We start from the raw sequence: 14,432 nt of genomic DNA, 5'->3' as shown, positions 1-14,432 counted from the left end.
TCGAGTATCCCTGTTCTTTGCTACCTTGTATTTATTGCTCTGCCTCTCCACCCTACGCTTCTGCTCCATGGTTTGCTTGAGAATTTGCTGTATCCTGAAACAGGCTTTTCTTAATGATCAATAACTGAAACGCTTGAACATAGTCCTGTTAACAGAAAAAATTTGGAGCTTGAGTAGAATTTGTTGTGCTGACATTGGGTTGATAGGAGGTTACAAGCTAGTCTGCAAATACCTGTCTGTGGTTTGTTTGACAGTGTGTGATTCTCGTCTGCAAAAAATAAGTAAATGAGGCTTCTTATTTCTTTTCTTTGTTGTATTCCTAGTAACGGCCTCCCCAACTGAAGATGTCTAACAATGGAGTTGAAACAGAAGACAAACCGCCTGCTCCTCCAATGAGAAATACCAGCACTATGATTGGATCGGGAAGCAAAGATGCTGGGACTTTAAACCATGGCTCTAAACCTTTGCCTCCGAACCCGGAAGAGAAGAAGAGGAAGGACCGATTTTACCGATCTATTTTACCAGGGGATAAAAGTACAGTATTTTGTCTCTTGTTCTAAATCTTATGTGTGAATGTTGCTCTGAATGACCTTAGTTGAGCACCTGATGCTTAGTTTTTCAAAATGTGTGTTTGTTTCCTGCACAACAGGTTTGGTCATTTTGGGGTATATAAGGTGCTGGCTGTAGATCTGGTTTTTCCAACGATTAATCCTGCTGTATTTATTCCATCCTGCTTACTCCGTTTTGTGCCTGGGTTTGGTTTTTTTTGGTGTTTTGGTTTTTTGTTTTGTTTTTTTTTTTTTTTATAAGTTTTGCTCCACTTAAATGATGAGAACAGTGTCCCTGAAAACTGGAACTAGCCTGACTGGTCCTTAATGGTCTTGAAAATCGCACATTTTTGTATTAATTACAAGCTGACCAATTAAAGCTGGCATTGGTAATTGCTTTGGTGGGGAGCAGAGGGGGGGTCTTTTGCTTGTTTTGTTGTTTTAAACAACAAATAATTTGAGTTAAGCATGACTAACAGGCCATCTCCTGCTAGGCCTGTCATATATTACTGCATGGTCATTTACTCTGTTCTAGTGTTTGCATCAGGCGTTGTCTGCTTGCTGTTAAAAATAATCCGTTACTGCGAATTCTTGCACATTTCTTGTGAACTGAAGGAATTTTCTAGTGTTACAGGGTCTGTAACAGATGGAAATGGAGGTACGAACTGTGAACTGTACATGAAATTCTAATTTTTAAGGCCAGGATTTAAACCTCTCTCTCTCATGGATCTTTTGAAGTGACGTAAGAAAAGAAAAATCACCATCCTCTAATATGTGCTGATTTCTTTTTATCTGACCTATTTTGGGGAGTTCTTCTTTCTAATACATCAACTTTTTGTGGAGTCTGCAGTGCAGTGGTATCTGGACACTGGGTAACTAAAGTCAAGCCTGGGTATCTTCAGCTTCCTGGGCTTTGGGAGAGAGGCTGCCTCCTTAATTTTTGTTAGCAAAAAGTCTAATTGGAGTAATAGTTTCACTAGTTTAAATAAGCCAGATACAGGTTCATTTTCTACCACATATTGCAGTATTCATTATTATTATTATCTGATACTTTTGGCAACTTTGGATTGTTTTACAAATATGGATTTTTGAATCTGCAATCCAGAAACCTATGAACTCAGTGTTAACAGTTTGCCGGATCTCGGTTAGAACTTGCCAATTATGAGTATTAATCCTAAAAAGCTGCAGGATTTTTGTCTTGGCTTACTTAGGGAAGTGAGGTTTTAAAATCTATAGGCTCAACAGTTGCAGAGAACAAAGAAATCACCTGGAACTTATGAGAGAGTAAAAGAAATACAACCTAAAATGCTAGTTTGAACTGAATTTTAAAGGAGAGCTGCAAAAGTGAACGGTTTGGGTAAAATCAGCAGACAGACTGCCACTGATTTGAAGATGCCTGCGTTTACTGAAGATTAGCCAACGTGGCAGATGCTTCAAGACATGAGAGATTTTTGTTTAGCCAAGCCCAGCAGAGCCTTCTGTTGCAATACACCTGCCGGAATGAGAATGCTTGCTTTTGTCCTATAATTTCTCTAGAGCAAAAAATACCCTTAACACTGTCACCTTCACTTCAGATTGGTTGATTTTTTTCATTTTATGAAAACTTCTTCTAATCTCATGATGACAACTAAATTCCCAGTGCCTCATGCCGCTTAAACGTTAATGAAATTCCTAGGTGTTCAGGCACCTTCCTTTGGTTTGTGCCTGAAATAATTTGGATGTTATTTTTTAGTTTGGCTGGATTAAAGGGGGGTTGGTTTCCATTCAGTTAGAGGAATGTAATTTGGGGCAAATTCGTGACCTTTGGATCTTTACCAAGGGAAGCCAGTGATTTGTGTTTAACCTCTGCTGGGGTCGCAAAGAGCCTGCGGAGATCTGAAATGCTCAGCGGTTAATTTTGCTAGCAAATATCGACGTGGGCTTTTATGCTGTAGCCTGAGAGCTGCTGAAGTTGATGCTGTCAATCCCTTCGGAGAAGTGGTAGCTCTTTACTCTGGGCAGGGAACAGTACTGGAGCAGGCACTTTATGAAGGATGGATGGGAAAGATGGTGAAGGGATTGTGCTTTATGCAAAGGTGCAGCTCAAACACTTGGAGTCCTGTGGTGGAGCAGGCGACAGACCTGTTGAGAGCTTGTGGGCCCAGATTAGAGGGGAGGCCAACAAGGGGGGACATCTTGAGGACATCTTTACTAGGTTGCTGGGTCAAGAAGGGCAATTCCAGCTGAAGGGGCTTTGGAAATTATCTCTTCTGTTGCACTACTCCTGTGCATGAACAGAGCTGGGGTGTAAAGGATACGTGGGACTTAAATCCTGGGCCTCATACATGCTTGCACACTTCCATTGAGCTATGTCCCCTTGCCAGGCTACTCTGGAGGTGTCATGCTTTGCCTGCAAAATTTAGGATGTCATTTATAGTCCTGATTTCCTCTGTCCCAGCCTATACCCCGAAACTGCTATTTAAAAAAACCTATCAGCCTGATGCTAGGTGAGTCCTGTCCAAATGGATGCAAAGCTTGCATGACTTGTTCACAACTCCTGTTGAAAGCAACATCTGAAGTTTCTTGGGCTCAGGGCTCATCAGTGTCCTAGTTGAGGGTACGAATTTGACTTGAATGTGGCACATTTAGCTCCTCTGAGCTTTGCTGAGCTCAGCTGCAGGTTCACACAGACACAGGGTTTTATCCACAAGATGAGTTTGCAGCGCCCAGGAACCCTTCCCGTGGTGACAGGGAGAGCGCTTTACTCAACATTACCAGTGGAGAAGACCTTTCTCATCTCAGTATACTTCAGGATGGGCTCACGGGCTTCTTTCACAGTGGGACAGCGTGCTTCCTAGTTGCAGCTCAAGTAAGGAAACTGTGGGTGGCTCTTGTAACCGGGTCAAATGTGAGGTTTTGAATGAGAAAGTGGTAAGGTGGTTGTGGGAATAAAGCACTTGGTGGTAGGTGCGCCTTCTTAGTCAGATATATGATTTCTCTTTTATTTCTTTTTTTAAGTTGAGATTCTTCAATGCTTTTTGACTCATTGCAAAGATGATACAATCACTATAGAGGGGGATTAAGTGTTTAGCAAGACTGGAAGTGTTCATCTCTTTAATTCTTTTTATTTTATACCTCCTGCTATGACATAAATATCTGCAACAAAAGGCAACTATGTTATTAATGGTTTAATATATTTAGGCTTTTAGATCTGTCAGATTTTGGATCAAAAGCTTCTGAAGTTCATTGTCCTCTGAGACTGCTAGAGGAAAATCTCTGAATTCATCTGCCAGCTTCACATGTGTTCACACGATGGTGAATTCAGTCTGGATGCTATAAAACCCTGAGTGTGGCAGGCAGGCAGATTTTAAAAAAGTGTATTGAGCAATTATGGTTTCACCTGCTGTAACATTATTGCTAAGGCAAAGTGATTTTAGCATCAGTTTGTGGTAGCTGCCCCAAAATGTTGTTGAGAATCAGGGAAAATGGAAAGGGTTGAGATGCTGTAGGAGATGGTTGCAGGAAACTAAGGTAATTGGGAGAACATTAACTATTTCAGGGGTATAAAACCAACATAAATCATAAATGCAGAAAAATCTGTTTCTATACTGTGGTGTAGCCATGCTGAAACTCTCTACCTATGTGTCGAACATGAACAGAGAGCTAGAGTGCTGATGTGACAGAGGCCATTACATTATTTAATCAGTCCTTCCAGAACTGATTTTACTGCTCTGTGCAGCTGAGGCTCATTCAGGCCATCGTCTCCTGCTTTGGGTAAGTCAGCGGTCAGCAGTTGTCTCAGTTAGCTGGTTGAATGGATTCTGGAACAGTTGGTTGCAGATAAGTTTGTTGGGATTTAGGTGTGTGGCAGGGAGCTCAGGCTGTCTGAATGTAGAAATAAAAAACCACCTAAACGTATTGACTTCTGGACAGCAACTTCATGCCCTTAAGCTTTTTTAGGGATATGTTGAAATCTACCATGGCAGTCCTGGACCGTGTATGGGTATGCATCACCCGTGCAGGACTCCTGCACACTGATGCTAGTACAGATGCCCTCTTCTTCCTCACCTGAGTGATGGGCTTCTAGACTGAGCTGACACCTTACTCTTGGGCTTGGAGGAATGGGCTGATCCTGTAGACAGGCCTGTAGAATATGGTGCCTCTGATGGCTCGCTCTGCATCTCTTTTCCTCTTGCTTTCTATCCACTGCTAGTGCATGCAGCTTTTTCTATATACCTGCTGGATGCAGCTGCTTGTTCCTTTTTTGGCAGGCCTCTGTGCTGCAGATGCTCACCATCTGCTAACCAGCAGCTGCTTCTGTCTCCTCCTAGCTGCCCCCTCTGTGATGGCTCCTCCAGCACGGCAGCTTTCTCTTCTCCTTCCCCTTGGCAACTCTCTCTCTTCTGCGATTCAGCTTACCCCATCCCCTTTGTTTGAAAGAGGGATCGAAAACAATCTGTTCCATCTTCGTGTCCCAAATGGAGCATCTGATCCTTTTCTTTCTCCAAAATTACTCTGTGCAACTGTAACTCTGTAGTGACACACAGAACAGTGCCAGAGCTGGCACTGAAGGAAACGGGATTCAGTCCTTTGGGGCAAGCCCTGACCATCTCTACACAGCTAACACCAGCAGCGTCTTAAATAATTGCAATATTGAGCATTAGCCTCACAGGTTTCTGAAATACCTGGGATTTGGCATTCATGTTGCCAAAAATGCACTGGGGAATGTCAGCCATGAAACCAATTCTGTTTGGCTTCAGATAAAAAAGGTAGCAGCTGGGAAGCATAAGTGGTTTAGTCACCTTCTCCTGGCTCTGCTTATTGTATAACTGCAAGCAGCAGCAAATCTGAGTGGAATGTGGTTCTTCCTTAAACTGATCTCAACTTCTTGAATACAGTAAATATTAGAAGGAAGGTAGAGTCCTTAATATGTCATTAATATGAATGAACTTAATCCAAGGCATAACGATAATGTTGTTTGAAGACCTGACTTTAAAATTTGCAGGGTGCATCTGCTTTGATTTATTTCCTTTCCTGTTTCTTCATGACTTCTACTCCTTACCTGCCAGATTCTGCCCTCTTGCTCTGTGTCTTCAAAGCTTGTTATTAAAACCACATTTAACTCATTTTGTGAGCAGAAAAATATAAATGGTTTTGCTCATGTAAGATTTTGTAGCAGAAGCACACATGCTATATTTGGGTTTCTTCATAAACTCTGTTTTGAGGAAGTAGGATGAAGGAAACAATTTATCGACAATATTTGTAGTTAATTTTTTCCCTGTCTTAATATGAGAGGTGAGTATATATTTAACAGCACATAATATTTTTTTGAAAGTTGCTTAAAGCAACAAATAAAAAAATGTGTTCAAAACTGTGTACCTTCCACTTACTGCCACTGTAGTGCTTTTGACTCTGACCTGTATAAGTTTGAGTGAATATTTTGGGTAAATAGCTCTTGTGCTGTTGAGTCTAGCCTTACCGGTTGATACTTGACATACCCAAAGTATGAGTTTCCTTGTCTTACGCCTGACCTGTGTTACAGGACTTTGATTTTTGTTGTCTGCTCGCTGTGACTGCTCTTAAGTGAGGTAACAAAGTTTTTAAACTTGCTGTTTGTCTACCACAGATCAAAATCCTGTGAGTATAGCAAAAGGGGGTCCTGATTGGGTAGGTAAATTGGAAGCTATTGAGGAGACTTCAATTCTTGAGGGATTTATGGAATGGGTTTTTTTTGTGATTGTTGTTCTCTCTTCCAGCCAATAAAAAGAAAGAGAAAGAGCGGCCGGAGATCTCCCTCCCTTCAGACTTTGAACACACGATTCATGTGGGGTTTGATGCAGTCACAGGAGAATTCACAGTAAGTGAATCTGGAGGAAAAGAGAACTATGTGGTTTGCTTTATTGCTGGGAGGAGCCAGGACCCATTAATCTTTTATATAGTAATGCTGGAAAGGCTATTACCATCGTCTAATTTGATCTCCTTTGAAACACATCTGCAGAGGTTACCCACTAATTCCTGATGAGAAACTGTTTGTCAAACTTGGCACATCCCAGGAGCCCAGGCTGCCAGCAGACTTTTCCTTTCCTGTTTTTTTGGCTGATGTGGCCAGCAAAACATGGTATATCTCTCCTTCCTTCCCCTCCCCTCCTCTTCTAGATCTGGATTAGGTCTACAGCATAGCCTGTGTCCTCCAAGTGAGGCTCTGAGAGTTCTCCTTTAGGAGAGACACAGCTGTGCTTAACTACTTATGACAGAACATGTATGTGCTGTCCTAAGGCTAAATGTCACATGCTTTTATGTTTTCTTTAATTGACATGCAAAATACTATGAAGACAGAGTTGTTTTTCATCGGATTATTTTTCTTAATTTGATTATGAGACAGTATTTCGTAGCAGCAGCAGTTGTCTGTGAGCAAGCTCTTTTTACCTGTCTTTAATCTGCTCCTTTTTCAGGGATTTTGCTCTCCTAACCTCAGTCATGTGTACAGTTGTGGTTTGCGTGTCAGCCTCTAGACTTACTCAGGTTAACTTAGATGTACTGGTGGGACGTTACCGGAGTGGTGTATCCAGCCATCCTTTTGAACAGGGAGGATAACTTTATTGATAAAGAATCGCAGTCACTTGCCACTTCGTCTATACAAACTGTTATTCTTGCTGTTGATGAAAGGCACAAGTCTGGTTGTATTCCAGATGTACTTATTTTCTGGCTGAAATGATGTCCCTATCATGAAATTCTGAGCTTCGTATATGAAGTTAACGTGTGCTTTCCCAGCTCTGGTTACAGTAACCACCAAACCACTGTTATCAAAGAACTCTCATGCCACAAGAAGACCCAAAGGAATGTTGCATTCCTATTGGGCTAGATGCTATACAGTGTATGTTACTTCTATAGTCTGCCTTGGATATACGTAAATATGTGTATACCTGTGCATAAAGGGGTTTGTCTCTTGCTTGAGGCGCTTCCTGAACTGCAGCGTTTGGGTCTGCTCCTTTCTGTTTTTTGAGTTTTGGTCTTCAAAGGACCTGGGACTCACCCAGAGCCCCGTGAGCAGAGTGGCATTTTCATGTCCATGTGAGGAATGTGTGACCTGTAACACAGGCGGTGGCTAGGAAACTATCGATCCACTGCCTCTTTATCCTTCCTCTCCTCTCCTCTTTTCTCCCTATTTCCATCACAGCACTGTGTAAGCCCAGAAACTGTGGCAGAACTGCGGCGAGGTGTGTGTGTGCTGTGAACCACATTAGGCTAGCTGTGAGCTAACGAGGTCCATCTCCTCACAGGGAATGCCAGAGCAATGGGCACGTTTACTGCAGACTTCCAACATCACTAAGTCGGAGCAGAAGAAGAACCCCCAGGCAGTGCTAGACGTGTTGGAGTTTTACAACTCCAAGAAGATCTCCAACAGCCAGAAGTACATGAGTTTCACAGGTACGTGGTGATTGTCTCATACAGCTGCTTTGTCCAACTTTCCATTAGTCACTGCATGTGCAGTTTCTTTCGTTTAATCAACAAGTAGATCTGTCTTTTCAAGGAAAATGTGAATGAGATTCTCTGGCTGCTCAAGCACCCCTCTGCCTTTAAAATGCTGCTCTGTTAATCCTGATGCCCAGAGTAGCTGCAAAAGAGGAGGTCAGCCAGCTGGCAAAATCCCCAAAACACATAGGTTTTTTGAAGCTTACAGCCAGCATCAGGAAGGCAGATCCCAGAGTGCTGGTGTTGGGTTCCCAGGGATGAAAATCCCTGGAGAAAACGGGCAGCTAAATTTTGCACCATTTTCAGTTTCCAGCATAGATGTGGATGTTGCTTCATGGATGTATGGGGTTGAGGGTCTCTCTGCTCCCATGTGCTGTGATGGAGGAATACCCCTCAGCTGCTAGGCGCTTGATAACTGCCGACTGAATTCCTCTAAAAATCAAAGCTGCCAAGGTTCTGTGCCTTCTTTGTGTGGATTACCTCCGCACTGGAGAACTCCTGCAACCACCACTCCTTTTCCCTTTCAACTGTAACTCCTACCCTTTCTAAATATTAACCCCTGCTTTCGTTCTTTTAAGGGGATAGAGCTATGTCACCAGAACTGGTATTCATTAGGAAGGCTCCAGGCAGGGATAAAAGCACAAATCTTCCCCATATGTGCCTGGGTAGTCAAACAAGAAGCCCACTAGTTGACTCATGGGGTTCTCTTGCGATTCCAGGAAGTTTAGGTGGCTGAGACTGAACATCTTGCAGGCCTTAGGCAGTGCCTCTGCTGGTGACTTAGCCCATTGAAAATATTTTGTGTCTATGGATGGAGGACACTATTCATTCAGCTGTTGCTCTGGGAAATTCCACCCTCCTGCAGCAGGAGTTGGGGCCCCTGCATTTATCTGCAGAATTTTTTACCCTCTATTCCCGTATCTGCTGGGTGTCAGCTTGTTCTGGGGAGCTGAAGGTAATGCCTAGGTTAGGGAGCAGCCTTTTTTTCCTGACCCTTCTGAAGGGAGCTTGTCCCTTTCTCCTCTCACTGCTGCTGCGTTTACAACTCATTTATAATGGCATTACTATCGGTCTCTTTCAGATAAATCGACAGAGGATTACAATTCATCAAATACATTGGTAAGCCATATATTCACATTCTGTCTCGAGTTTGGGGATTTAAAAACTTGTATAAAGTAGTTAACTACACGTAAACTTTTAGTTTGCTTCATGTTTTAAAATCTGAACTATACGTATTTGTATAGAGAATACACATTTATAAAAACAGGTGTGCTACTTTCACTTTTTTTTTAACTGGGGGTGAATCAAATAGGCAGAAGTAGCTTTTGTTAGTGAATAGTGAATTTGTGAATAGAAATTAATGAATAGAAATAGTTTTGTTTTCATATAAGTCGATCTATTCCTGTACCTAGAATCTGATAACCGCTCTGCTGTCGGGCTTTATATGTCTCCATAAACATCCATGATATAACAAAGTTTAATTACTAACCTGCAAGGTCTGATTGACCAAAACTAATGTTGATTAGTGTTGATTAACCAGACTAATCTCCAGCAGAGAAGGAAAGAAAAGGTTCTCCTCCTCTCTGCTTGACCTTTACTCTGTCCTTACCAGGGCAGGCACTGCTCCTGTTTGCTGTGTTAGGAGACACGATACGTTTCTGTATGTGCATGTGAGATGGAGGAAACAAAACTTTCAATTTTAAGATGATTCATAAGACCCCACAATTCCCTCATCTCTTGTTTTCTTACTGCCATGCCATTATGTAAAGTTGGCTTGTTCTGCTCCCTTCCAGAGGCATTGTATTCAGATCTGACTGTTTCAGACTCTCTGTGGAAAGGGAGAACGTTTCTGCCAGTGTCCATTATTACATGTCATTTTATGTCAACCCTCAGGAGTTTAGAATACCTGACGCTATTGGATTTTAAAGTAAATCGTGAAAAAAGCAGTAGTTACCAGTCTACTGAGATGGCCTGATGTTTTTGGAAGTCACTGGGTAACCTTTAATTTTGGCGATATTCAGGAAATTCCCGGTACATAGGTGGTTTTTCTTGTTGCTTCTAACAGGCTAAGCTTTTGTGTTATGTTGAGTGCACTTTAGCAACTATATGTCAGGATGCTGGTGACTTCACATATTTTAGGTTCAGTGAAATACTACAATGTTTTCCCCCCTCTTTCAGATAGAACTTTATTTTAATACTTTTTCCCTTGCCTGTCTTAGGGAACTGATGATGCACAAGCAGAAATGGTCTAGTGGGTTGAGGATCTCACCAAGTTTATTTGAAATGTTTATAGTGTAAAGGATGCCATGAACTTCAAATCTAGTTTCAAATTTAAAAGGTTAAATAAAAGTGGCTTTGATTTCTAATCACAGTATTGTGAAAAGTCCCAGATAATTTTTTTTTAACCACTTATAAAAAAAAAAAGTTCCTATTTTTCATAAAATTTTCTTTCAGAAAGCAATTTTTAAAGATATTTGGAAAGATTTTACCAGATTCTTCTTCCAAAATCTCTCATTACTTAATTCTCAGTCACAATACTACAGCTGATGTTAATTTGACCTCCCAACATTTAGAGAAAACATTAAGATTTTGATGCAAATTAGAACATTTAAAGACTGAAATCCTCCAATCTGCATGATTGGGGTTTGAAGCAAGCAAAAAAAAAAAAAAAAGAGGCAACATAAATAGGAGCAGATATTTCTAAACCCAGATGTTGTCCCCAGAATTGCTGGGTCTGCCGAGTGGGTCCTGGGAAGGCAGTGAGAGTGCCCAGGTGGGTCTCAGGTCCTTGGGAAGAGGACTGCCATCGCACAGCCAGATGACAAGCTCTTTCTGAGCAGTTGTGTCAGGCAGTGCTGAACTGCCCCTCCATTTCCCATGAAGGCTCAGGATCTTCAAGGTTTGAATTTTTCAGATATTGTAACTTGCTAGCCTATTCTGATTATTATTTTTCAGCATTTGCTTCAGTGCAGTCTCTGCTAGGAACTTAGTCCAATGTTTGTGATTTTGTTTATAACAAGCGATTGGGTTTTTATTTTTGCTATTTGTGTAACCACATGCAGAATGTGAAGGCTGTCTCTGAGACCCCTGCAGTGCCTTCAGTGTCTGAAGATGAAGATGATGAAGATGATGCAGCTCCACCCCCAGTGATAGCTCCACGACCTGAACACACAAAATCTGTGAGCAGAAATATTTTCTTCAGCCCCCACCGCTGCAGACACAGTTGGGTCTTGACTGTGACTCTTCATCCACGCTGCATGGCGTGGTGCTGAGCCCTTCTGGGGAGCTTGAGGGAGGAGGTGGGAGCCATTCCTTCTGGCAGAGCACCTTCATATTATCACCTGTGTGGTTGTGGGGGCGACAAGAGAGTCCTTGCTCAGTGATATCAGTTGTTAACAAAGTAGTTACAGAAATGCATCCCTGACAGCAACAAGAGCAACAACAGGATGACTAGAAGTGTTTAAGTCTTCATCTGACTTGTATGTTTTTCTCAACAAAACTAGATATATACCCGCTCTGTGATAGACCCGCTTCCTCCTCCTACCAGAGATGTGGCCACCTCTCCTATTTCTTCTCCCTCGGAAAACAGCACAACGGCACCCGACATGCTGGTCAGGAACACGGAGAAACAAAAGAAAAAGCCAAAAATGTCAGATGAAGAGATCTTGGAAAAATTAAGTACGTCCTTTTTTTGAAAAAAAATTTAAATTCCAGGTCCTGCTGTGTTGATTTCTCAAAATCTTAATAAGCTGAAATGTTTTGACATTCCCATTTTGAGATCCCTTACTGAAGTCATTGTGTTGTGACTGTGTGCCAAAATTGGGGGCAGAAGTAAGGAGGGAGCAATAACATATGCTGAGTGCCTGTGAGGCCAACTGAAGTCCCTGGGGAGTTACAGATCCTCAGGCTCTGCAAACCAAGCCCTGAGTAAGTAACACCTACTTAACTATGAAGTCTGAGATTTGTTCCGCACCTTGATATTTTGTAGCTCTGGAGCATGGATGATTCTATTGAAACATTAGACATAAGGTGTCTAAGAGATGGAGAGAAAATTAATGCACCCCCAAGTTCACCTTCCACAATACCGTGGTGTAAAGTGACTTGGATATTTTGAAGTGCCTTAACATTGTGTGGGTACCCACAGCAGTGGTGGTTTCTGAGAAAAATTCATCATGTCTCTCTGCTGTGTCGTAGAGTCTTTAACAGTCCCTACCTTCGTTTCAAGTGCTCCTCTGCTGCTTGGTATTTTTGGGCTGTGCTGTGGCATATCCAACAGCTGAACCAGCTCTTCTGTGCAGTTGATTGCTATCCTCAGCCTGGGCCAGTGTCTGTTAGGGCAGAGCATTTCTAATTCTTTAAACTACTAATTCTGTATTAGTTACATATGTACATGCCTTGCTTATCAGTCCATCTGAATTGTGTTAGCATCTCTATGGTCAGGCTGGCCTCCTTGGTTCAGGGTATACCCCAAAAGGTCAGTGTTTTATGAAGGAAAGACAAGTAGCTAGATGAAGGAAAACTTAATCTGAGGCTATAACTTAAAAACAACAAACAAACAAAAAATTTTAAATGGCATCTGAGGACCTCATTTCTCTAAATAAAGCCTAAATTGAATGGATGGCGTGTTAACTGGAACTGCTTGCTATTGGAGAACTCATACCCCTTGTTTCAAAACAGCAACTTCACTTACTTAACGGTACAAAGGTCCTACTAGTTAAGGATTTGAGCCATTTTTGTGACCAGGTAGGGCAAGCAGGGACTGTAGCAGGAAAAAAGTGCTGTTCTAATACAAATACACTCACTTTAGTAGTGAAGAGAAACGCAAGTGTTACTTTCAGGAGTATTGGGAGGCAGGTGTACCTTCTGACACCTTGCTTGCTCCAGCGAGTAGTGTTCAGTCCTGAACTGATTCTTTAGCATTGAGGCGATTCATTATAAATACATGGGGGTGTGTGAAGTTCAGTGGCCACTCTTAGGTGTCAGCTTCTAGATGTCGGCTAGTGAGAAAGAGGTGATGAAGTTTTAATCCTGTTGTAAATTGATGTTTTTCCACTGAGGGCAGTGGAGTTGTACTTGTGCAAAGACATGCAACCTTTTCATGTTTTGGTTTGACATGCGAAGAAAATGACTAAAATCTTAAAGCATATGTGTATTTACACATACTGAAGTTGTGCAAAGGTTAAAAGGAAGCTGATAAATCTCTACCTCTTAGCATTAATGCAGCATTGGTGCAAACATTAATGAATCCTCGCCTGACTTTTTGGAAGGTAGGAAACATTACACTATTTTACACATGAGAGGATTAAACAGGGTAAGAGTTGCAACTCCCTCTTGTCACCGCGGCATTCTGTCCTGTCACTGCCTTGGGGAAACATTTGCCTGTCTCGCAATCTGAACTTGTAGCCTGTGTTAAGCTTTGAGGGAAAGCTTACAAACATTTGTCCAGAAATACTTGTCCTTAGGGCAGACAGTATTGCTTCTGTAATTGTACAGTGGATCTTATATAGTCAGATTTCTCTTCCCGCCCTCCTCTCCAAACATGGACCATATTCCCTTCCTTTACCTCTGTCTGCCCTAAACCCTGTAGATTTGGCTGCTCTCCAGTGGTGTCTGAAAATAGCCTGCTCTTACTCTGCTTGCTACTGGATTTCTTGGCCTAATGACCATGAACAGTTTTGGTTTTTTTTTTTTTACCAATATACATCTGTTTAGGCTCAGCCATAGGCCCCTGTGAAAGCAGCACCATATGTTGGCAGCTTGAGTGACTTGGAAACATCAACTCCGATGCAGCTCTGCATCCCTTCATCCTGTTAGCCACCCTGATGCTGTTAGAGAGGAGACTTGCTCCCAGCTGAGCTCTAGGAATTGTTGACTCTGATTTCTTCAGCCTAAAAAGGGTGCGATTCCTGCCTGCCGTAGGGATCTTATGAGTGTCAGTTAATGTTTGCAGGGAACGTTGAGTTTCAGTGATGCTCCTTTTGTCAGATTCTCCAGTTTACCCCTTGGCAACCTGCCATGCGACTTGCAGGACTCTAGCGCATCTGTGCGGCCTGCCCACTGCCTGCCTTCGCCCTGAGAGCTCCCTCCCCTTGTACAGAAAACATTGTGTTCCTTCTGGGTACCAAATCCACCTTGAGCCTGAGCGGCCCCTCGCTGTCCCATGTTGCAGAACGTCAGGCAAAGTGTTTTTCCCTCCGAGGGATGCAGTAATACACTTTCTTCTGGCTGAACAGCCACATTAGGGGAAAATGAGCTGAGATTGCCTTGGGTTGCTCTCCAAAACCAGAGCAGTACCGCAGTGCCAGGGGAGGTTTGGCTCTGAAGAGTCTCTCCAGCTTCTCCCCTGAGTCTGGCAACCCAGTCCTTGGGTCTGGAATGGCTACGGTTGTGCCGGTACAGAAATGTTGTAAATACTTTTTTCTTCCAGAAATT

At 42.4% G+C, this 14,432-nt stretch overlaps 1 protein-coding gene across 1 annotated transcript in view; it reads left to right on the top strand.

The window, feature by feature from the left end:
* Positions 1 to 329: 329 nt before the first annotated feature.
* Positions 330 to 14,432, top strand: part of LOC104168974 (serine/threonine-protein kinase PAK 1) — an 18,353-nt gene continuing 4,250 nt past the window's right edge. Inside the window, exons 1-6 of the mRNA XM_009709763.1 lie at positions 330 to 534; positions 6,284 to 6,384; positions 7,808 to 7,955; positions 9,082 to 9,119; positions 11,063 to 11,179; positions 11,504 to 11,678. Of these exons, the coding sequence (XP_009708065.1) occupies positions 345 to 534; positions 6,284 to 6,384; positions 7,808 to 7,955; positions 9,082 to 9,119; positions 11,063 to 11,179; positions 11,504 to 11,678 (769 nt within the window). The 5' untranslated portion in view covers positions 330 to 344. The remainder of the gene's footprint in view (positions 535 to 6,283; positions 6,385 to 7,807; positions 7,956 to 9,081; positions 9,120 to 11,062; positions 11,180 to 11,503; positions 11,679 to 14,432) is intronic.

This window comes from Cariama cristata, unplaced genomic scaffold (genome assembly GCF_000690535.1).
Source record: "Cariama cristata isolate BGI_N322 unplaced genomic scaffold, ASM69053v1 scaffold5631, whole genome shotgun sequence".
In the NCBI taxonomy this organism is placed as follows: Eukaryota; Metazoa; Chordata; class Aves; order Cariamiformes; family Cariamidae; genus Cariama; species Cariama cristata.
The sequence above is the reverse complement of the archived record's forward strand: the minus strand, read 5'-3'. Positions and strand labels throughout refer to the sequence as shown.